Genomic DNA, 24,140 nt, shown 5'->3' with positions numbered 1-24,140 from the left:
AGCCAAGTGAAATCCCACAGCACAGGAAACTGGTAATGTGACAGGTCTTGATATTCATCTTGTCCTGTTTTATTTGGCATATTGCTTTATCATTGTCAAGTCTTGACATATTCTTACTTATTCTGTACTCCAAAACAAGCTGCCCAACTAAAACATTTAGGGTAGCCTGAATAGTGAATACCAATATTGCTTTGGTTTATTCTCATCAATATAGTGCTTCCAAGTGAGCCACCAGCACCAAAATGTGCATATTTAAAATGCTTTAAGCATAATTCTGTTTAAAAAATTGTGTAATGTTTTTTATAGTCTTCTATTCAAATAAACCTCACAACAACTCAGCTTTAACATCGTAGTTGTAGTATTCAATCTGAGAAAACGTTAAGCTCCGAAAAAGTATTTGTTCATTTAAAAAACAAACTTGGAATTTGAATTCAGCTGCACTTAAATGAGACCTGGAGAAACAGAAAGCCTCCCTGGGCAATTGCCTGACAACCAAGGGAGCCAGGTAATGGACAATCAAAGTCAAAAGTTAAACAGCAATCCCTAAAATGCCCCGGACAGCAAATTCCTAAGGAATTTTCAATCACTTTCTCACAGTGCATTTGTAGCAGATTTTTTGTCAACAAATTCCACTACCCTTCAAGCATGAAGAGATGCAAGCAAAGCTGGAGACAGAAAATACTCTTGCTGAACAAAGGCAGCCTCTGAAAATCAGAACAGACAGTGTATTCCCACTTCTCCTGCAGCTTGCAGCTTGGCTGAGGTCACTGGAACCTGTATGCAGAAAAAGCATAAGGAATTAGGCCAGGGAGACACTGGAAAATATGAATTTGAAAACAAATATACACAGGGGGACATCTTGAGCGAAAGAAAAAATGCATATTATTCTTCCTACTGGGAGATAAGTGATAGGCTGTGTGTAAAGTATGAGGCTGCCTGTAGCTACGCCAGCATTACTGTATTGCAGAACTGCTGAAATGTTTTAATTCTTAAACAGACGACTATGCTTGCTGTCGTGTCCTTTTGCCTGGTGTAGGCAAAACTTCATATGATCCTATGATAATGGTACTTCAATAAACTCAAAACGGTAATCTGTACCTTAACATTACATTCCCATGGGAAAAGATTACATTATAAATTGAATAGGGTTTCACCTAGGAGACATGTGATGTTTCTGTTTCTCTGCAGTGTATGGTATTTCATTATCCAGTGGCACACATGGAACATCTACCGAAAGCAAGTATAGGTCTAGTTTTAGTGCGACACTACTGCAGTCTGTGTTGTGATAAATTGTCTGTGACAACAGGACATTTTGGCCAGTTTCACTCATTGTCGATTCAAGACCAGAATACACCTGAGGCAATACACTTACAGTACCTGGAAGAAACATTTTGAGGACATGGTTGAGCTACTATGCTTTTATTAAAAACATACAGCATGCAGGAGCTGAATACCTCAACACTGCCGCATTGAATAAAATTAGGGTTTACTTTGAATACCAAAAGTAAATATGGAGACCATTATACTCAGTCCTACAGTTACAGCTGCAGTTGTCTATAGCACTCTAATGGGGTGATATGAACCAGCCTTTTTTTATGTAAAGCTACATTCTGTCCTCCTTCAAGAAACAAAAGGCTAGTAGTTATTTACTCCAATCATCAGAAGTGCCATTTTTGTTCTGAAAGGAAAAACACAATCACGGTTCTAAAAGTATTTAAAAGTATGAAAAAAACATAACATTACATACAAGCCCCTAAATGAAATGTCTGGGTTGTTTGTCTAGTATGCTAATGTCATGAGGTATGTTTATGCTTTTTGAAAAAAAAGCCAGAAGGACAATTTAGAGTAATTGTTTTTGAGAATCTATGTGATCTAGTATTTATAAATGATGTGATCTATGTGATCTAGTATTTATATTATCTAGTATTTTTAATGACCCAAAAGAGAAGAGTAAATAAGTTCAGATTTTAGCAAACATAAATCTCAGCTAACTGACTTAGTAAGGCATATGAAATGCAATAAATAGTATTCTATTACTGTGGCAAAACATTTATAAAGTGAACATTAATTTGTTTTATTTATATTCTACATGTAATTCATCCGCAACTTTAAACACTCATTCCCAAGATATAGAGGGCTACATTCTCAAAGCTATTTACTCCAAATCATCATGAGCACATTTATTTTCATTAATAAGAAACAACACCCAATAATATTACCAAACCAGATATAAATCAACTTAGACTTTTAACTTAGGAACTTTTAAGTAGTCTTAAGTTGTTTCTTAATCATTTAAGAATTGTAATGGTGTTTTGTCTTCCAGAGAAAAAACTGCGTTATTTACTCCAAATCTTCATGAGCGCAATTACTCTAAATTATCCTTCTGGCTTTGCTAGAACCAAAGTCATTGTATTTTATGTTGCTCTTAATTGTATTAATACTTGTACTGTGATTCTTGAAATGTATTTTTGTTTACGACTGTAAGTCGCCCTGGATAAGGGCATCTGCTAAGAAATAAATAATAATAAAATAATAATAATAATTAAAACTGCCTAAGAAGGCATTTGCAGGCTTTGTTCTTTGCATACATTATTCAAAGAGGCTAACAGAGAATGCACATTTGCCTTTTTCACAGCACCGTCAGGAACATGCTAATGTTTTGTGCAGAATGTTAATGAACCTTGGGTCTGCTTACCTCTGTTTGCTTAAATCAAAAAGAGTTTTCACAGAAACACTTATATGACAATTTGAGCAGTCCATTTTAATGTAATGTGAGACAGAATTGAAGCGTCCTTGTATTTAATCTGTCATCTCTATCAATAGTAGCAAGATTTATGGTTTGTAGCGCTGCCCTAGTTCCATGTTTTCTCAGCACTCTGTCATAATTAATATATTACAGTGCAATGGCAAAAATCGCATACTACCCTATAGCCCTCTGATGCATATTTATCATGTCTGTCTTTTCTGTAAGTGTGCACGCCTCACTCTTCTGAATTTTACACTTAAGCTTTGTCTTAAGACTGTCAAAGATTGTAATAAAAAGCAATGAACACACCCTGAAAATGATATACAGCTCTGGAAAAAATTAAGAGACCACTGCAAAATTTTCAGTTTCTCTGCTTTTACTATTTATAGGTATGTGTTTGGGTAAAATGAACATTTTTTTTTATTCTATAAACTACTGACAACATTCCTCCCAAATTCCAAATAAAAATATTGTCATTTCGAGCATTTATCTGCAGAAAATGACAACTGGTCAAAATAACAAAAAAGATGCAGTGTTGTCAGACCTCGAATAATGCAAAGAAAATAAGTTCATATTCATTTTTAAACAACACAATACTAATGTTTTAACTTAGGAAGAGTTCAGAAATCAATATTTGGTGGAATAACCCTGATTTTCAAGCACAGCTTTCATGCGTCTTGGCATGCTCTCCACCAGTCTTCCACATTGATGTTGGGTGACTTTATGCCACTCCTGGCGCAAAAATTCAAGCAGCTCAGCTTTGTTTGATGGCTTGTGACCATCCATCTTCCTCTTGATCACATTCCAGAGGTTTTCAATGGGGTTCAGGTCTGGAGATTGGGCTGGCCATGACAGGGTCTTGATCTGGTGGTCCTCCATCCATACCTTGATTGACCTGGCTGTGTGGCATGGAGCATTGTCCTGCTGGAAAAAACAATCCTCAGAGTTGGGGAACATTGTCAGAGCAGAAGGAAGCAAGTTTTCTTCCAGGACAACCTTGTACTTAGCTTGATTCATGCCAAAGCTGCCCAATTCCGGCCTTGCTGAAGCACCCCCAGATCATCACCGATCCTCCACCACATTTCACAGTGGGTGCGAGACACTGTGGCTTGTAGGCCTCTCCAGGTCTCCGTCTAACCATTAGACGACCAGGTGTTGGGCAAAGCTGAAAATTGGATTCATCTGGGGGTGCTTCAGCAAGGCTGGAATCGGGCAGATTTGTCTTTGTGAAGGACGCATGAATCAAGCCAAGTACAAGGTTGTCCTGTAAGAAAACTTGCTTCCTTCTGCTCTGACAATGTTCCCCAACTCTGAGGATTGGTTTTTCCAGCAGGACAATGCTCCATGCCACACAGCCAGGTCAACCAAGGTGTGGATGGAGGACCACCAGATCAAGACCCTGTCATGGCCAGCCCAATCTCCAGACCTGAACCCCATTGAAAACCTCTGGAATGTGATCAAGAGGAAGATGGATGGTCACAAGCCATCAAACAAAGCTGAGCTGCTTGAATTTTTGCGCCAGGAGTGGCAGAAAGTCACCCAACATCAATGTGAAAGACTGGTGGAGAGCATGCCAAGACGCATGAAAGCTGTGCTTGAAAATCAGGGTTATTCCACCAAATATTGATTTCTGAACTCTTCCTAAGTTAAAACATTAGTATTGTGTTGTTTAAAAATGAATATGAACTTATTTTCTTTGCATTATTCGAGGTCTGACAACACTGCATCTTTTTTGTTATTTTGACCAGTTGTCATTTTCTGCAAATAAATGCTCTAAATGACAATATTTTTATTTGGAATTTGGGAGAAATGTTGTCAGTAGTTTATAGAATAAAACAAAAATGTTCATTTTACCCAAACACATACCTATAAATAGTAAAACCAGAGAAACTGATAATTTTGCAGTGGTCTCTTAATTTTTTCCAGAGCTGTATGAAGGTTGTGTCATTTATTTCAAACACAATGGTGTGTGTGTGTGTGTATATATATATATATATATATATATATATATATATATATATATATATATATATATATATATATAATATAACATTATTTTCTCAATATAATACATCTCCAGGCATATTTTTAAGTATTTTTCTTCAGGCAAGTGCAACCAGTAGAAACATATTCAGAGAAAATATTAGTCATACGATGCCACCCCTCTAGAGAAAAGAAGAGCAGGTATGAGTCACCCTCTGCCAATTCTTACATTTAAATATGACCTAGTTTTTATTGTATGTTTATAGATTATGCACACTTTATTTCCAGTTTGAAGGGCCCCTAAGGTCAGGAAAAACAAATCGACTGGTATGGTCTAACTAAACTTAAAGAAGACGGGCTTTGCAAAAGCCCATCTGCAGTCTGCTCTTTGTATGTTGTGCAAAATTAGCATAGTAATTGGAAATGGTTAAATTAGTTATGCTTCAGGATTTTCTCAATAAAATATAATTGACTTACTCGGCTCTAATAATTTTATATTTAACCAAGAAAGCCAGAAGGCAATAAAAGGCTCCATACACTTGAGTTATGTTGTACAGTATTGACAATATGTGGGTACAGGTTTGGTGGCAGCTAAGAATTATAGGGAACCCTGTGTAGTTTACTTATATTAAGAGAGTTTATCAGGGCATCATATATGTTATATATTGTAACCAAGAAGCAGTTTTGCTAGGGATGCAATGAGGAAAATTCCAGGACACACACATATAAAAAAAAAATAAAAGCTCTGTTAACTCTAGCGGTGAATGTTAAGTTTGACAGACCAACACTATCAAGCTACATTTCTGTCTGCAACATAAAAAAAAGCACTTTACAAGGGGGCACTTTACAAATCTTGTCCGTTTGTCTCTAATGAGCCCTTTTACGAGTTGGTTACTTTACATAAATCAATACAGTTCAACCAATTCTCATCAGGTATTTAAAAAAATGTTTGAGTGTAATTAATAATGTGTTATTCAGGAAAAAGAGAACCTCAAAAGTATCGGATACTAGTTTTTTTGGTTTTTTTTTTACTGAGAAGCATCCATTTATTTTAATCGTTTGGCCACAGCTGCACTTCCCCTTAAAATAAACCGCTAGATGAATCACCACATACTAGAACTTTGTGCCTAACCAAAGGCCTTTTAAGCTGGTTCTCAATGAGACTTTGTCTTTCAAGAACACCAGGCTGATAAGCACTGTAATTGCATGCAAAAGGAAATTAGTGGCTTAGAAAAGCTTTAACAAAATGACAAGGAAAATAACAGGATGTACCGGTAAATTAAGCAATCTGACTAGAATCATTTTGCAACAAATTCATATAAACTATTTTTAAACAGAGCTATTTTTTTAGAGGTGATCTAAATGTCAATTTGTATCCATTTGTTTCACATTGTTCCATCGACTTGATGAAACAGCCTTGAAAAACGAAAATGTAAAGCACATTGGAGCAAATACACAATCAAGCCGTGTGGCTTTGAAAGATGAAAAGATGATTACCAGGATTTTCAAGGTTGACAACATCACCCTGCCAGTGCAATTTTCATATTATATGTATAAAAAAACACATTTTAAAATGTACTCTGCTTTATAATTACTAAGCCATTATTAGTACTATTCAGCATTACAATTCAGAATTCAGTACCAAAGAAAGAAGACACAGTGCACACACACATTGTTTATGATTTTCAATGTTTTTTGCCAATCATTTTTGCACATAGAAAAATAAATAAATAGTCTTGTAATTTGTGCAGTCTTTATAGTGTGTATGTAATCCAATAATGTATGAATGGCTTGTGCATAAACAGGTGAACAAATGACAGCCTTACCTTTCAACTTCTCATATTGATGCCAAGTTTACATAACAAGTTAGCAGTGATTCAATTCATGCCACTGTGCTTTTTCTTAGTCTCCCCTTCAAGGTTACTTACATTTCTCAAAAGTACAGCTGCACTGCTGTGACTCAAGATTTTTCACTGCAATATACTGTATTTTTATGTCAAAAACTAAACCTTTATAAGCCCATCTTACTCCTTCCATACATAACCCAATCACTCGTTTAAGGTGCATGAAGGGCAGCAGTGTGGAGTAGTGGTTAGGGCTCGGGACTCTTGACCGGAGGGTTGTGGGTTCAATCCCCAGTGGGGGACACTGCTGTTGTACCCTTGAGCAAGGTACTTTACCTAGATTGCTCCAGTAAAAACCCAACTGTATAAATGGGTAATTGTATGTAAAAATAATGTGTTATCTGTATAATGTGATATCTTGTAACAATTGTAAGTCGCCCTGGATAAGGGCGTCTGCTAAGAAATAAATAATAATAATAATAATGAATCCAAATGATTGCACAGACTCACTGATTACTACATGGAGCAGTCACCAAGAGTAATCACACAATGAAGCGTCATCATGCGTTATTACAGGTTTTTGTGATACTGATAAATAGTTTAGTAGCAGATGTAGCTTATGTATTCAACAATATGTGAATGACCAGTTTGAAGTAAAAGTAAAGCAACTGTATTAGGTGTATTTTTCAATGTCAAAGGTGTCTTCATTTTTACACAAATATTATGATTTACGAGTGTTTCAAGTCATAGATAATGACCAGTATTAACACAACACATTATCCAGTGCCTCCAGTTCAGCTGTCAGGTAGCAGGAAGACCAGCTGCGTATGGACAGGTAGAAAAGTAATGAAACGAGAAACTATACTTTAATTAGAGCAAAAAAGGGAACTCCTCAAGAGAGATCCATGTGTCTTCTGATAAAACGATCCAAGTAAAGACCACTGCTCCTCAACAGGTTTAATATAAAAACAACAAAAATGACAAACTGCTGACCTGTCCAGATACAACAAAGTGTATTACGGGACAATGGGCCAACTGTTTTGAAAGCTGATAATCAGACGCATTTCTAAATGCAGATTGAGCCATAAGATCACATTGACAGGTTGACGGATCAGCCTAGATAAAGTGACAGCCAAGCCTTGGTAAAATGATGAATACATTTAGAGGAAAGATTACTTTCCAAACATATATCTGATTTTACAGGCTGCACTTCACATATTTTACAAAACAGAAAAAAATATCTATAAACAGCTTTACCAGTCTAATATTTTCTGCCATTTCACATAATATGTAATAGGATTTTCCCAAATTATACATAGGATGTCCTCTGCAACATGTAGATTATACTATTCCAGAATTAATTTTAGTAGAAGTTTTTTACTGGATTTCACTTTGGAATCTATCTTGTACCATTCAAATCCAGCAAGAATGACATGGCAAATTGCACTGTTCCAAAATTATGATGAGATTCTAAGTAATGTAATTCCCCAGAATCAACTGTTTAATTTGCACCCAGGAACTCAAGAACAGATGTTGCCAGGGCTAGCTGCCAGCCTTCGGAGGACGAAGGCCAGCCCTGCAGGTGTCCGCTTGAGTTCACCAGGCGCCTGGCCAGGAGGGTCTGCTGTAGTGAGATGAGGAGAAACAATCCATGCAGGTTTTGCCTCCCTATCATGAGAGTGACTTTGCAAAGCCAGGATGAGAACCTGCTCTCCCATGACTGTATGTTTCACCCTGTACACAACTTGGCCATGCTTTTACTAGATGAGCCTTACAGGGTCCCTTAATTTAGGTTTAAATACTGTATTCCTGGAGTACACTCTATGTATTTTAATGTAGAAAACAAGAGCACCTGTACCCAGTGTTTCTCTTACCTCAGATGTGATTCTAAGACTCTGTCTAGTCTCTTGTAGAAAGGACGTGAAGTGAAGTATCCACTCCAGTAATGGTCATCTCTGTCAGCATAGGTGAAGAAGTCCCCACTTACATTTGGAAACAATAAAGGGCCAGCAGCTTTGTTAAGTGCATCAAAGTAATCAGATATGGTCCCAAACTGAGCCTATGAACAGACAAGCCACAAACGTTTAGTAAGATTACTATGAACACATCACAGTCTACATTGTGAAAACGTCAAAATAAATGTACAGCTTCTAAATAAATGTAGTTTGATATTAAATAATCAGGTCAGGTTGCATAGTAAATGTAGTCCTGGTAATGTTCAACCCTACTCCCCCTCCCCCTCCCATTTATTATTAGAATTTAGTTTTTAATGTTACTTCATATTGTGCTTTTGTAAGTGTACTGTATGGGCAATTGGAGGTCATATTTATGCAAGGGAAAGGGCCTAGGTGAATTGTCGCAAAGGAATAAAACAATTTTAACAGTATAAATCTAGCAAGAGACTGGTTACAACAATAACTTACTTGCTCCCAATAGGTTGTGTCTTGAAATATTATACCATTAAAATGTTTTTATTCCTTTCAGATATTTCTAGTTTGCCAATTGTGTTGCTACTACATCGAGCCAGATTCTAGTCCAGGTCACCACTGCAAATGAGAAACAGTGGTTCTACCTGGTCAGATAAATAAATAAACATGCTCCTGTTCGTGGTTTTATGTCTACTGTAATCACAGCACAATGTACAGTCATGCAACTTTTATAAGGCACTTTGAGATGGTTGAGTGCATGCAAAGAGACAAGGGACAAGGGACATCAGTATTGTCTTTCATAAAAATACATTAGAGCCAGACAACCAACAAAGTAATTAACACTATGTGCTTCTGTAATCTAAGAAACTACATTTTACCTTGACATGCAATTCTGGATGAGAATTCATGTAATCAAACAACTTCTGGTAATTCTGGAACTGCTGATCCCACTCAGAAGCCTCGTTGTATCGGAAATCATCCCCCAGGGGAACCAGAACTACTTTTGTTTTGAAAAGCTTGGACTTCTTTCTGTACTGATCCAAAATCATGTGTGCCCTTTGAGAGATACAAGTAGACAATTAGGATTCTGCAACGGCATAATAGTAATGTTTATTTTTTAAAAAGTATTTTCCATTTTTCAATTTAGTTTGCACATTAAAACGCCATCAAAGTACACTGACAGATGAAATAATAGCGAGTGACATGCTACAGAAGCCCACAATGTGCTGGTCCTGAGAGCTGTTGGAGTGGAAGTGTTGAAGGTTTCTGTGATACGGGTTACTGTTGCAATGTCTGGTGCTTGTCACAATACATTGCACATGTCTGCAGGATTCATCAGTCATGGGCTACCTCTGAGCAGAGTCGTGCTTCTTGTGCTGGTTTTCTGCAAATGTTGCCATTCCACGAACACCTCGGAGACTGTCTTGATGGACACGTTGGTCTATGCAGATATATGCACAGGCACCAACTATAATTCTCCTTGGGAACTAAAGTATTTTCTTATTCTCGTTTTTCTGTCAGTCTGTATATTTTTCAATTGAATAAAAAAAAGGAAAACCAAATGCAATTGTGTGAATACAGTAATTACATGTCCTGTGAAGTTGATATTAGTAAATGCTTTTTTAGTTCTTTTTCGCTGGTTGTTTGAGAAAGTCTTGACCATCTGGGATAATTTGTTTAAGGCAGGCCCTTTGTGAATAATGTGTGATTACCATGTCACAAAGTTGAGTCCCACCACTACCATAGCTTTGCAATGGTGGGCTCAAAGGCTGCGACAGGCACACACCAGATACCCAACCTCCCAGGCAACCCAGCTGTTAAATCGGTTCCTGGTGTACAATCAGAAGAGATTAATAGGAGTTGTACGCAACACTGCTCACTGATTAATAAAGCATTAAGGTTAGGCCAGAGAAACAAGCAGCACTTCAGAGTGAACACTGTCTGGATAGCCTCTGGAAGGAATACACTTTTAGGCAGCAAGCTAGCCTGCGCTACAAACACCCATCAAACAGAGTGGCACATTTCAGTTGATCTATCTTCAAAAGACCCCCCTCGTCTTTATAGGGTTAAAGAAGATCAGAATCAGTAGCTTGCTCCCAGGCTGGCTCGTATACACCAGGACAAGGCAGAGGCGGTATTAACAGTGCACTTAGCTATAATCATTCTTCTGCCTCTGCTTCCCAGAAGGATGAACTGAATAAGGTAGGCATGCACTTCCATGACAGGTATTGTGACCTTTACATAGGAAAAAGAGCTCCAAAGCATATATACACTGTAAGAAAGAGGATTTCCAGAGGTAATAATAAAGTTCAGAAGTGCTGTATTGTTCTTAATTCAAGCACACACTCTATTTAAAAAGACTGCTGCCAAGTGGTTTTGGTAATGTTATATCCTTGACGTCTGGTCTTTTTTTATCGTTACCTCTGCTGGATGTTTCCATCGTGGATTGCCTCAGGCGGCACCCTCCAGGGACAGTTGATCCTGCCTCCAGGAAGCCTTTTGAAGTCAAACTGACAGCATATCTTCGGGTCCGGACCGCAAGTGTGAGGAACATCATAGCTGTAGAAGGGCATCATGTGGCACAGGATGTCGGTGCTGGAACTCTGATCTGTACATAGAACAGGAAACAAGGATTGAGTCATGAGAAAAACCTTCCCAGTTACCAGAGAAATGGTGTTTTGCTAGATAAAAAGTTCTGAAGAGGAAGGCGGCAGCAATCAAATAAACCAAGTTTGGAAAACAAACAACAAATCACCGCAGATATGAATGGTTCGTTTTTGTACGTTTATTGAAGATTGAAGGCTTGGAATCCAATTAGAGACCTTTGTGTAATCCAGGGGCTCCCAGAAGGGCCGCTTCACAGGTGGGACATTGGGTGGTGGGGCGCATAACAAAATTCACCTATAATTAAACACCAATATGTACAATAAATATAACATACCTCTATATATAGACCCAAGACGTACATCTTTTCGGCTGCCTTTTCTTTTTTGGTTTCTGAATTTTTTTATTTTTTTTACTTTATTGACTAGTTTCATAGACCTTGGTTTACCTTACCTAAATTAACATTGGGTAGTCCAGGACTAGTACTAATCAGGGTCTGTGAAACCAGCCATTTGTGTGTATGTTTATGGGGACATCCTGAAACGATTACTGTGGCTTAATGTGCTTAAATGGAAAACAAGTGCTTACAAACTTTGCGACTATCAGGCTTAACACTTCCCAATACTATCATAAAACAAATCGTGGTTTTCATTAACATAATAACGTTAAGCCCTAAAAATAACCTGGTAAAGTGAAAAGCGCTTAATGTGCAAAAGGAAGTTATTCGTCATGTTTACCGCGATTTATGACATCTATTGGGATTTCTTTTTTTTTTTTTTATTTTTTTTTAAAGCATACAAATGTTTTCAAATTAAAAGATAAAAAATGCTGTTTTTTTCAGTCATCTGAATTTATTACAAAACACCAGTGCCAAAATAAACAAATCCAGAACATTGCATCACAATCAACACGACTCTCCCCGTTTTTATCTGCGCAGTTTAATTACAAAAGTATGATTTATTTTAGGATAGTATTATGATAGTGTTAAGCTTGATACTTGCAAGGTTGGTAAGCATCTGTTTTGTATTTCGGTACATTAAGCCACGTTAAGTGTTTTTCACATTGCACGCAGTTCACATTAAGCAGGTTATTTTTTAGGGTATGTTATTGTAGTGTATGTTAATGAAACCCATGACTTACTCTTATTATTAGATTTCAAGGAACCTGTTTTTATTTTGGCCCTTGTGCCTTTGTTTCTTTGCGTCTTGTTGTTAATAAATGCACTCTAGCGCTTGCACTGCAGCTTCCCTGTCTCGGAGTCTCATTCCTGCCGGATAACAGCTCGGACCGTGACGCTACCCTTTCACACCCACCAGGGTATTTGAAAACATTTCAAACTTTGAATTATGCAAATATTCACACAGTTCACCAGGTTATGCTATTCCAAACATCAGAACTGAAAAAGGAAGGTGCTTTTGTGCATTTGCAGCTCTTCATGACTGGAATGAGCTACATTTTAAAAAGGATTCAATCATTGCAAAATGTAGCTGTCAGTATTTATCCTGGTGAACAAAGTGTTTATCCTAGCAAGCATAAAAACATAACCTTTGGAAAATCAGATTTATTTGAAATTCCTTTTCCACTTTAGGATTCCCATTTTAATCATTTCATGATTTCCTTCAAGATCTTCCACACTACACTAAGATATCTCCCCTCAGATTACTCATGCTGTTAAGAAATGCTCACGCCACCGTCTTTGTGTTAGGCATTATTCCCCCAAGCTCATGAATTTGAAGCATATGAAAGGTAAGGCACTAGATGCCATCTGGCGTCATGAGAGCTTTTCTTCAGAGCTCTACAAGACCACTTGATTTGTATACCCTACAGGTTGTGACGCAAACTTTGTGCCTACACAAACCAGTGAATATGATTATACTGGATTATACATTTGCAACACAAAATTGAAAAATATCCCACTGTGACATAATATTAAGCCTCCTGTTTCTAAATTGTTATTAATTGCCAACACCTTTTATAACATGCTTATTGAAATAGTGTGTCTTAAACAATTTAACATGCTGTATTAACTTTAGCCAATATGTTATGCATTTATAAAGGTTGAAGTACACCAATATATTTCACTTCTGCTTCCACAAGAATATCTTCAGTGCCAAAGGATGCTGACATTATGCTCAGCCAGTATGATTTCAAATTACTCCACCAAAAAATTTCCAACTGAAAACCAGCAGGCAGAACATTCATTTCAATTTGATCTCCCAGTAATATTAAACTAGCCATTTGCAGCAATAATTTTGTGCTACAATTTGAAAGCAAATCCTCTACATTTGGGGATATTGCTTCCAGCTTAGTAGTGCCTACATGCCAATATTCTAAATGCCTACCATATATCATGTGCTTTATGAGGAAATGAAGATGATTCAAGGATATACAGTTACTTCTGGAGGTATGTGAGCACTGATATTGCTTTCAGAAACTTAGCAGAGGTATGATTGCTGGTGATGAAGCTGTATGGACTGCACTAGTAGGACTGCTTAATGGAAGAAAGTGCTATGTCTTTCATGTTGTACATGAAGTTAGTACACTGATAGATTCAAGGGTGGATGGAAAGCTTACTCAATTTACATACATACATGCATTTAGTTATTCACTGCCAGCCACAGAGAGTACCCAAGAAAATCTCTCCAAAGCAATCACTAATACAGAGACAGATACCAATAAGTAGGATACCAGTACATTTAAACATATCATAGATTTGACCTATTCTACAATTCGAGAATATGCTTACCAGACAATATGCACTGCTACTCTTTGTTTAAAAAGGAATAATCTACAACAAATGTTGTGCATATTCATATTTTAATAATCCCCCCCATTGTTACATTTAGTACTGCTAACTATTGTTACTAGCCAGTGTCTTTGATTTTCTCAATTCCATCTGCACTATAATACTGCATTAAGCTACATACTGCAGAGCAGGGAGAGCCAACCAAGTTGAAAGGTCACATCCCAGCATGACTTTCTGGAAATCAAAGCAAATTGCTGATTAGCATTCAAGAACAGGAGTGTACTGAGCTGAAAGATCAATTAAAACTGAGAAAATGATAAATTCTCAATATTTGAGATAATGAAAAGGTTAAAGAAAGTGAAAAAAAAATATTGCATTTGAAGTTATTTACTCTGCAATAAGTATTTGCTTGCATTAAATGTAATCATTGTCAGGACAACAGCATAATAGAACTGAAAATCTAAAGGAACTGCTACAAAACAACCACAGCAAATTCAGAACCGCAAGGAATACACAGCAATTGGATATACTGTATTATGTATGTCGAAAAGCTGTATGGATTTTTCGCACTGCTACTTATTATAGGTGTATTTTCTATCATCAATCAATATCTTATTATGTATTAGAAATGTGTAACATAAGAGAGCTTTCTTTCTCCACCAAATAATAAAATAAGTAAACACTGTACCGTAGGCAATTCTATTGGCTTCATTCTTGCATCTCACAGCTTTAATGATTTTCACTGCCATACCTTTGATTAGCCGAGTTTGGCCAAATACTCAACTGAAAAGAAACACCTTGCTCATCTTTGAAAAATGTGATTGAAAATAGTTTATAGTTTGAGCTGCATAGCTAGTTGATAATGATGTGAGAATTGAGTCATCAGCAAGTTCTGCAAGACTCAGAATCAGTGTCGTCCTGGTTATAAAACTGCGGTTTAGTACAGATTTTTGGTATGCTCAGATCCTCGGCTTTCGGTTAGTGTAACAAATACCATGTTTAATATTTCTGCCCCTGGTGCCATCCTGCTACAGGGAGCATCATGGAGAAGAGGTGACTTACTAGAAATGGAAAGTTGAACTAAAACATGATAAAGGACAGGGAGGGAACTGAAACGGGTACTGAAGTTTGTTAAGGAACATAACTTATATACCTGTAAGTGCTACACTTGGTAATAATAGGTCACAACCATGCCCTCGGACACAGGGCAGAATTTGCTCAGCAGGCTGCTTTTGAACATTTTGTTTAACAAACCCCATATATTGATTCCTGGTATTAAATACATACTGCAAAATCATTCATTAACATGTGTGGAAGTACTGCTTGAACTGTCAAATACTGTTTGACATGCAATCCCGCTCTTGATTTAACAGACTCATCTCAAAATGAAGCATCATCTAGAAGTACTTTTTATTTTAAGTAATATCAAAAATCCTGAAATATAAAAACATTAGTCTGAGATTCTCAGATGGCAAATCATAGCCACCGTTTTTGCAACATGCCATGTTTCTTCCCACATGATATCTTTCAGACACACTCCAACAAGAATGTCTAGAAATGAACCAGAGCGCTAAACCCTACCGAGAAACTGAGATGTGTTGGACAGAATAATAGTTCATTGAGATCTTATACAGATGCTCCTATGATATTTTTTGACCAAAAAACATGTGATGGGCAGTGCACAGGCATCATGGCAGTGAGCTTTAGATCAACCAGAAGGGAGATGAGCTATGAATTAAGTAAAATTGTCAATTTATTATAAATCCATGTTGCTTCACAGATCCTGATTAGCACTAATCTCAGACTCAGATCTTACCTAAAGTAACATTGAATAGCTAATGTTAATCGGGGTCTGTGAAACCAGCTGCATATGTTCTTAAGGTCAGCCATAAAATTATCCAAGGGTGTATGTCATACCTACAATGTATATAGTTAGTGAAATGGACAAATAAGCAATTTATTTTCCTATGACTGCCTAGCAGCTGCAGACAAAAAAGTGTTCATCTTTTAAAACTGATTTCTGTTTTACACCTCCAAATCAACCCTTTTAATGAGGAATCCAGAAATGTTTCTTTACTAATCAAAGCATGCATGAGTAATGAATATGCATCTATCCTATTTATTTTGCTCATACTATAACTCCTAAACACAAACAAATGAAACTCGACTATTTATCATGCACGTCTGTACTTTACGCAAGCACTCAGGCTTAAAATGACAAGACAGAATTATGCATTTGTGTGTTGTTCAAATTGAACACAGCCAGACATTTCTAAATACATTAATATGGAATAGTCAATCACACACACAAATCCGCAAGGGCAGAACATAACATGACTGTAATCTTATCTTCAGCACTGAATAAAGGAATCTTCTGCACTTCTTGGGGGAGAATATATATATAGATATTATATATTATATATATATATATATTTAACTATAGCACTTTGCGATTAGAAGGTTTATATGTAAGTAAGTTGGTTTACAGAATTATAAAGCAGGAGAGCATAGAGAACACCACAATGTGTACTGCATGTTCACAGCTTTCCTATGTTTTTAATTCTCAACATGCGTTGTTCATGTACAGTATAGCAGACTGAGTATTGAAATGAACACTACAACAATCAACTCAGTACCTTGTACTGTATTTCAAGTTCACCAGCAAAACAGGCATATTCAGTTTTCTAATGCTTACTTTCTGTTAAAAAAAAGCATTCATATATTCAAATATAATAAAAACTATGGTCTATTATGTTTTTTCTTTGTACCGATACTTACTGAACAGTGCCAAAATATGTGAATCTACTGTGAAACATATAAAGTAAAACAGAGAATAAGTGAAGCCATCTGCTATACTTTTTGTACTGTTTAAAATGTACGTTTGATGGTAGACGCGAGTCTCTGAGCTTGTCTTGCACACCACAGGGTATCATGGTTTATTTTAATATAAACCACTAAGTATTAGCATATCAGCTTAATATTTAATATCTCTATTCCAAAGTGATCAAAATTAAAATAAAAAAATACATTATTTGCATTATGGAACATTTTTTGTTCTCATTTTTTGTGTCTAATGAACTACAAATATTAAATGCAACAAAGGAACATAAGAAACAAACTTTGGAACTGAATCAAAATTTAAATCGGAAAGAAAATGATCACTTACCCCAGTTTTGTCGCCAGAAAAACTCTAGTGTCTTATGGCTGGCAAAGTATTTCTTCACTGAGTAGTGCACTCTCTGGATAAGCATGCTGGAAAAGCCTGAGCGTTTCAGAATGTAGGCCATAGTGGATGAATGCCCAAAAGGATCAACTGCCCAGCCAGTCTTTGGTTTCACTCCTACAGATGAGGCAAGAAAAAAGAACAAATTCACAATAACCATTTCAAGGTACTGTAGCTTAAATTTCCCTGTGCTGGACGGAGTATAAAACAAAGCTAACCAATGTTTCAACATCATTTCCTTACCTTATATAAAGCTTAATTAATTCTGGACAAGCTAATATCTCAAATACGCTATAGATAAACTACTGTATTCCTGTACCTTTGCTGTAGGTCACACAGTCTGTCTGAAGCTAGACCACTGAAGTGATTTTAACAAGAACACACTTGATACAGTAAATGCCAGGACAAGGCTGCAACTCTGTAACACTAAAACCTGTAATAATGTGTACAGTAAATTATTTTACCACAATAATCTACTAAAATATGATCTCCTCAAATGTATGTATTCATTTCTATGCCAGTGAAAAAGCTTTTAGAATAAGTCTGCCAACTTTATTTTTTCCAGCATACCCAGATTTTTCTCCAGCCACTGGTGTCCTTCCAACAGCTGGTCAATCATGGCAAAATAATGTGAGGATGCTTCATCAGTCATGACCCAGCCACCCGTCGCAATTTCCAACTGGCCACGTTCAATTAACCTGCAGGAGCAAAGGCAGATTCACAAAGTGTTGGTTGTCTGTTCAATTAAAGCAGTGGATACAATGTTTAAAGCAGGGGTGCCCAATCCTGGTCCTGGAGGGCAGGTGTCCCTCCTGGTTTTTGTTCCAACTGTAAACTAAATTGCTTAATTGGACCAATTAAGCTTCTAATAAGTGCTTAATTGGTCCAATTAAGTAATTTAGAGGGCAGTTGGAACAAAAGCCAGGAGGACACCGGCCCTCCAGGACCAGGATTGGGCACCCCTGGTTTAAAGTATTCGCAGTAACCCTTATATATACAGTAGATGCCGCTTATTAACAACCTCTCGGGTTCCCAGCAAAATGTTGTCATTAACCGAAAACTGCCAATAAGGGAAAAGCCCCCATTTTCAAGTATTTATATGGAACAACGATATATACTGTAGTTGTACAAATATGGCACTGAAATACATGTGTTCTAAATGTTACAGTGTTAAAAAAAATGAACATGGGAAACACGAAATACCCAAACATAGAACTGTTTACTTCACGTGTGTGTAAAACAAACAAACAAACAAACAAACAAACAAACAAACAAACAAAAAGGAGTAGGCTTAAATAGTACTACACAACGATGTACTACAATTGTCCTTACAATGAGTAAAGCACACACAAAAAATATGTGTTGCTAATATCAGAATTCCATTAACATTAAAGTCTATGGGACGGGATTGGTTCCTGGGAAAATGTTGTTAATAACCGAAAGCTGTCTTTATCAGGGTTGCTAATAACCGGCATCTATTGTGTGTGTGTATATATATGTATGTATATATACACTGTATATAGGTAAGACTTGGAACACCGTTTACATGACCTCTGCTTAGTAATAATTATTTTAATTCGCATTAAACATTGGAGTGAAAACATGTAACAGGAGTAATCTGTTTTGTTGAAGAGGTTGCAGCTGACAAAATAACTTCATAAATCTTTCCTGTGATGAACTTCCTTTTGCTATATTGGTCTCAACTGCACAGTTTTTAGTCTTTCAACAACACAGGGTTACAATGTGGAATACATGATATGTTTCAATAAATGAGCAACATAATGGAAACACAATGTGGCAATTCCCTGCATGTACATACAGAGCTCTTCTATGCTTAAAGGGTTAGGAGGGAAATGAGATGGTTTGGTTATGCTGCAGGAAGGATAAAGCTTTTTGATAGCTGAAAGCAATATTTATAGAAATGAGCCACTCATGGGGGGTAATCTATTTTTTGTGTATTTGGCACAGATAAGAAACAATCTTTCTTTCAGTGTAAACAAAACAAAGACCACATACAGTACCATGGATTTTACCATCAGAATTAAGAATTAGTTTTTGGACCTAAAGTAACTGACTGACTAAATATCACAAAATTCAGAATGAATAATTATCATTCTGTGGATCAGGGCAACACCAAAGAGACTGCATATTCAAGTAATTGCAATGCAGATGGCTTACTAGTATACAGTAACTACCTTTTCTAATACTTAATGTTTCAAGTTTACATAAAACAAATGCACACTGCTACTTCTTAATATTTAAATACGTTGAAACCTTAATTTATCAGTTCACCACAGGGCCTGAACAGTTGTGGCGGCTTACTAAGCATGTCTATGATAATGGAGCAAAACAACTTATGGGTGGGCATATAAAGACCATGCAGACACAATCTGCCGGTGCTATGTTTTAGTAGCACAAGATCTTAAAGTCCAGTTTGATTATGAAGACATAATACTATATACAGTGGCTCTCAAAAGTATTCACCCTCCTTGGACCTTTCCACATTTTATTGTGTTACAACATGGAATCAAAATGGATTTAATTAGGAGTTTTTGCCACTGATCAACACAAAAAGAGTCCATAATGTCAAAGTGAAAAATAAAATCTACAAATTGTTCTAAATTAATTACAAATATAAAACAGAAAATAATTGATTGCATAAGTTTTCACCCCCTTTGCTATGACACACCTAAATAAGCTCTGGTGCAACCAATTGTCTTTAGAAATCACATGATTAGTAGAATGGTCCACCTGTGTGCAATTAAGGTATTTCACATGATTTCAGGTTAAATACACCTGTCTCTGGGAGGTCCCACAGTTGGTTAGTACATTTCCTAACAAAAAACTACATCATGAAGACAGGGTAGGGTATAAGAACATTTCCAAGGCATTGAATATCCCCCGGAGCACAGTAAAGTCCATTATTAAGAAATGGAGAGAATATGGCACAACTGTGAATCTGTCTAAAACAGGCTGTCCTTAAAAACTGAGTATCCGGGCGAGAAGGCAACTCTAAAGGAGTTACAGTCTTCCACAGCTGAGCTGGGAGACACTGTGCATACGGCAACAATCGCCCAGGTGCTTCACAAAACTGGCCTTTATGGGAGAGTGGCAAAAAGAAAGCCATTGTTGAAAAAAACTCACATCACATCTCGGCTAGAGTTTGCCAGAAGGCATGTGGGAGACTCTGAGACCAAAAAGAAGATTCCATGGTCTGATGAGACCAAAATAGAGCTTTTTGGCCTCAACGCAAAGCACTACGTTTGGCGCAAGCCTAACACCGCACATCATCCTGAGAACACCATCCCTACCGTGAAGCATGGTGGTGGCAGCATCATGCTATGGGGATGCTTCTCTGCGTCAGGGCCTGGCAAGCTCGTGTAAAGGGGAAAATGGATGCAGCAAAGTACAGATAAATCCTGGAGGAAAACCTGCTGAAGTCTGCAAGAGACCTGGGATTTGGGAGAAAATTCATCTTCCAGCAGGACAATGACCCCAAACATACAGCCAAAGCCACACTGGAGTGGCTTAAAAACAAAAAGTTCAATGTCCTGGAGTGGCCCAGTCAAAGCCCGGACCTCAATCCAATTGAGAATATGTGGAAAGAGTTGAAAATTGCTGTTCACCAAAGGTCCCCATCCAACTTGACGGAGCTTGAAGGCCAAAGGTGCCTCTACCAAATATTGACTCAAGGGGGTGAATACTTATGCAATCAATTATTTTCTGTTTTGTATTTGTAATTAATTTAGAACAATTTGTAGATTTTATTTTTCACTTTGACATTGTGGACTTTTTTTGTGTTGATCAGTGGCAAAAACTCCTAATTAAATCCATTTTGATTCCATGTTGTAACACAATAAAATGTGGAAAAGTCCAAGGAGGGTGAATGCTTTTGAGAGCCACTGTAGCTACATGGCTGGACAGTCATATGCAGTAAATGCCAAAAAAGTATTGTAGTTTTCTCGATATATCCAATAATTATTTTATTTTATTTTTTTCCACATTGCATGAGTCCACGGAGCTACTAAATAAATACTGTTAAATAAATACTGTGTTCAATCCCTGCAACCAAGGAGAAAGAATATTACCATGTAGCTGCATCAGTTTTAATTTGCATAGCCATTGCTCATGGACCCAGAATACTTATGCAAAGCAGCTACTGCATACTGTTTGGCCCGATTACAAAAAAACTAAAACGTTTTTAGAAAGGTCAAAGCAAATCAATTGTAGAGGAAAATGTATTGTTTGCTAAACAAGACAAGGCAAGGTTAATTGTATTATCTTTCAGAAGAAGTAAAAGATTCAATAACTCAATAACACTTCATCATTTAAACTGTTCACTAGATTTTGTATTCATGTGCTTGTTAGTGCAAGAATGTGTTGAATGTACAACCTCTATTACGTCGTCTTTTTTTTTTCGTTTGTATTCTGAAAATAGGTTTCTAAAAACCTACAAAGAGAATGTCTGAAGGTGAAAAGAGAATAAACAATGTTTCACAACAACCCTGAATATGTGTCACTCAAGGTCATAAAATGTCGTTTTAACAACTTTTATGATCAGCATCCAAATGATCTTGTGTCTTTCTTTCTGCCTGGCAGGGACCTTTAAAAGCATTTAATTACAAAAGTCCTACTTTCAAAAGGAAGTGCAAGGTTCTTTATTATTATTTGTTTATTTAGCAGACGCCTTTATCCAAGGCGACTTACAGAGGCTAGGGTGTGTGAACTATGCATCAGCTGCAAAGTCACTTACAATAACGTCTCACCCGAAAGACGGAGCACAAGGAGGATAAGTGACTTGCTCAGGATCACACAGTGAGGTGGGATTTGAACCGGGGACCTCCTGGTAACAAGCCCCTTTCTTTAACCACAAATTCTTCCTGCCATGAAGCTGTTCCTTGCTCCTTTCATAGCTGTACAATTGTACAGTATACCCATCTCACTGAATGATCTCAGAAGACTGTATGAGCTCCAGTCTGGATATCCGTTACGTGACCCACGCGAGAGTTAGAGTAGAGGACTAGGCTTATGCTTGGCTTGTAAATCTTTCCTGTTGGTGATTTCAAATAAAAGCCTCCAGGGTAGGAAGATTCACATTCAAGTCTTCCAACAAGCCTTGTGCTCCTGCTGCTCCTCTCGATTTATTGAATGACTGTGGCACACTGTTGTTTCAGCTAGATAAGGTGTAATAAGTTAAGATATGCTGTAAACTGGTTGCCTCTCAAGTTTCTCTGCTGTAAAACAGTGCTGTGTAATAAAGTATGGGTCAAAATTACAGAGGGGAGGTATATAGGACCCCAAATAATGTGTAGTTTGTAACCTTTGAAAGTGAACTGAGTAATGGGACTACATTTCCCATAATGCCTCTGTGATAAGACGAGTCAGGTATCGAAACACTGAGTTTTCTAATGAGGCACACCCGAGTCATAATGGAGCCTCTTATGGTGCAGGGGTTGGCTACTGAAAAGGTGTGAGATATTGGAATTGTATCTATTAAATGTATTTCTTCTGTGTTCATTGTACATTGTTTTGTTAGATCAGTAAACGGCCTAGCTGTCTGAGCAATAGGCAGGTTATGACTTAACATTTAGTTAGCACTCCAGTACGGAGTTAGGTTTTGGTTTGTTTGTTTGTTTTGCTCTTGCTTAACCCTCAGCGAAGGGGCATCTTTAAAAAATAAACAAAAAGGTACCGTCCTGTTTAAACATACTTGCTGTTGTAGAGTGCTGTTTACAGGTAAAAGTGTCAAAGTCACAAAGAGAAAACACGCTTTGGTCACAGCTGACAATGATAATAGTGCCATTAAAAATGAGAAACAGCAAAGGTTGACAAAGTTCACAACACAATTACAGTACGTTAACCACAAGTTCACACCGTGAAACATACAGTGCATTTAGATGGATATCAAACCTGTTAAATAACTTCAGCATTGTGTACATTTGTATGTCAGGTGTAACTTTAACACTATGTATTATCAATTAGTTAACAGGGTGTTTTATTACGGAATTGTGTTACAGCAGGGTTATTTGATTAATTATACAGTGTATTGCAAAAATGGCATTTACTGTAGGTAGGTCAGTAGTGATGTTTAGAATTGTTTAAATGGTGCATTTTATTTCAACATGCTGTCAAAAGCTTAGGGTATTTCAGCCCCCCCTCCCCACCCCATGTTCTCAATCAGTGGAGCAAGTTGCTTCAAAGTATTGTACATCTACTAAATTAAATTCTGTAAGAGGAAGGATCTTACACTCACTATAGCTCATTGCGTATGTGTATATAACCTAAAGATACACTAACTGCATAATAAAACTGTTACTAAAGAAAAACCCAAGAGAAACTTAGAAAAAGGTCCATTAACTACATGTGCAGTAATTACAATCTAGTTTTTAATTTACTAAGATGTACGCACCATTATGCAATTGTGAGTATGGTCAATTCTGAATACAGTATTTAAAAATGACTGGGGTTCTGTTAAATTGCAGTCAAAACTTGACAAGAAAACACTGCCTTCAATATGTCCTCTTGTACTTAACTGTACATCAAGCCTTCTTTGAGGTGGCAGACAATGGTCTCGTGCATCCCATTATTTGGTGTCTCCAGCAGCCAAGTTTCATGGCTCTGCAGCGAAGTCAACAGCTGCCTCTATATTTACACTGTACAGCAGACAGCACAGGACTATCGGATGCAACAATGAAAAGATGATATTTAAAAATAAAAATCTGCTTAGCATTGATATTTGCTTTTATTAGATATTTACTTTTAGTTTTTATGAGTTAATCGGCATGCTTGTGATGTCAAAATGGACAATGTTTGACAACCTTATTTAGTGTGGTCTGTTTTCACATGTCGAAAATGAATTCCTTCTCTTATAATTAGTGTTCCACGTTTCCGGTTTATTCCAAACTTTACAGAAAAATTACAGCATTTATTTTTAACTGGACATCGGTTTTTGATTATTTATACCCCATTTTTGTCTATTATTCAATATTTTCCCGATACTGTTTTCTAGAAAATATGCAATATTTTGATTAAAATGCTGTTTAACTCCGATATTGTAATAAGCAGC

General features: G+C 37.0%; 1 protein-coding gene across 1 annotated transcript in view; it reads right to left on the bottom strand.

The window, feature by feature from the left end:
• Positions 1-24,140, bottom strand: part of LOC117409290 (alpha-mannosidase 2) — a 116,794-nt gene that overhangs the window by 46,492 nt on the left and 46,162 nt on the right. The window contains exons 5-9 of the mRNA XM_058991670.1: positions 17,645-17,772; positions 17,018-17,191; positions 10,923-11,109; positions 9,380-9,557; positions 8,448-8,632 (exon numbers count right to left, since the gene is read on the bottom strand). Of these exons, the coding sequence (XP_058847653.1) occupies positions 8,448-8,632; positions 9,380-9,557; positions 10,923-11,109; positions 17,018-17,191; positions 17,645-17,772 (852 nt within the window). The remainder of the gene's footprint in view (positions 1-8,447; positions 8,633-9,379; positions 9,558-10,922; positions 11,110-17,017; positions 17,192-17,644; positions 17,773-24,140) is intronic.

Source organism: Acipenser ruthenus, chromosome 2 (genome assembly GCF_902713425.1).
Source record: "Acipenser ruthenus chromosome 2, fAciRut3.2 maternal haplotype, whole genome shotgun sequence".
Classification (NCBI taxonomy): domain Eukaryota; kingdom Metazoa; phylum Chordata; class Actinopteri; order Acipenseriformes; family Acipenseridae; genus Acipenser; species Acipenser ruthenus.
Note: the sequence above shows the minus strand (reverse complement) of the source record. Positions and strands in the feature narration are given on the sequence as shown.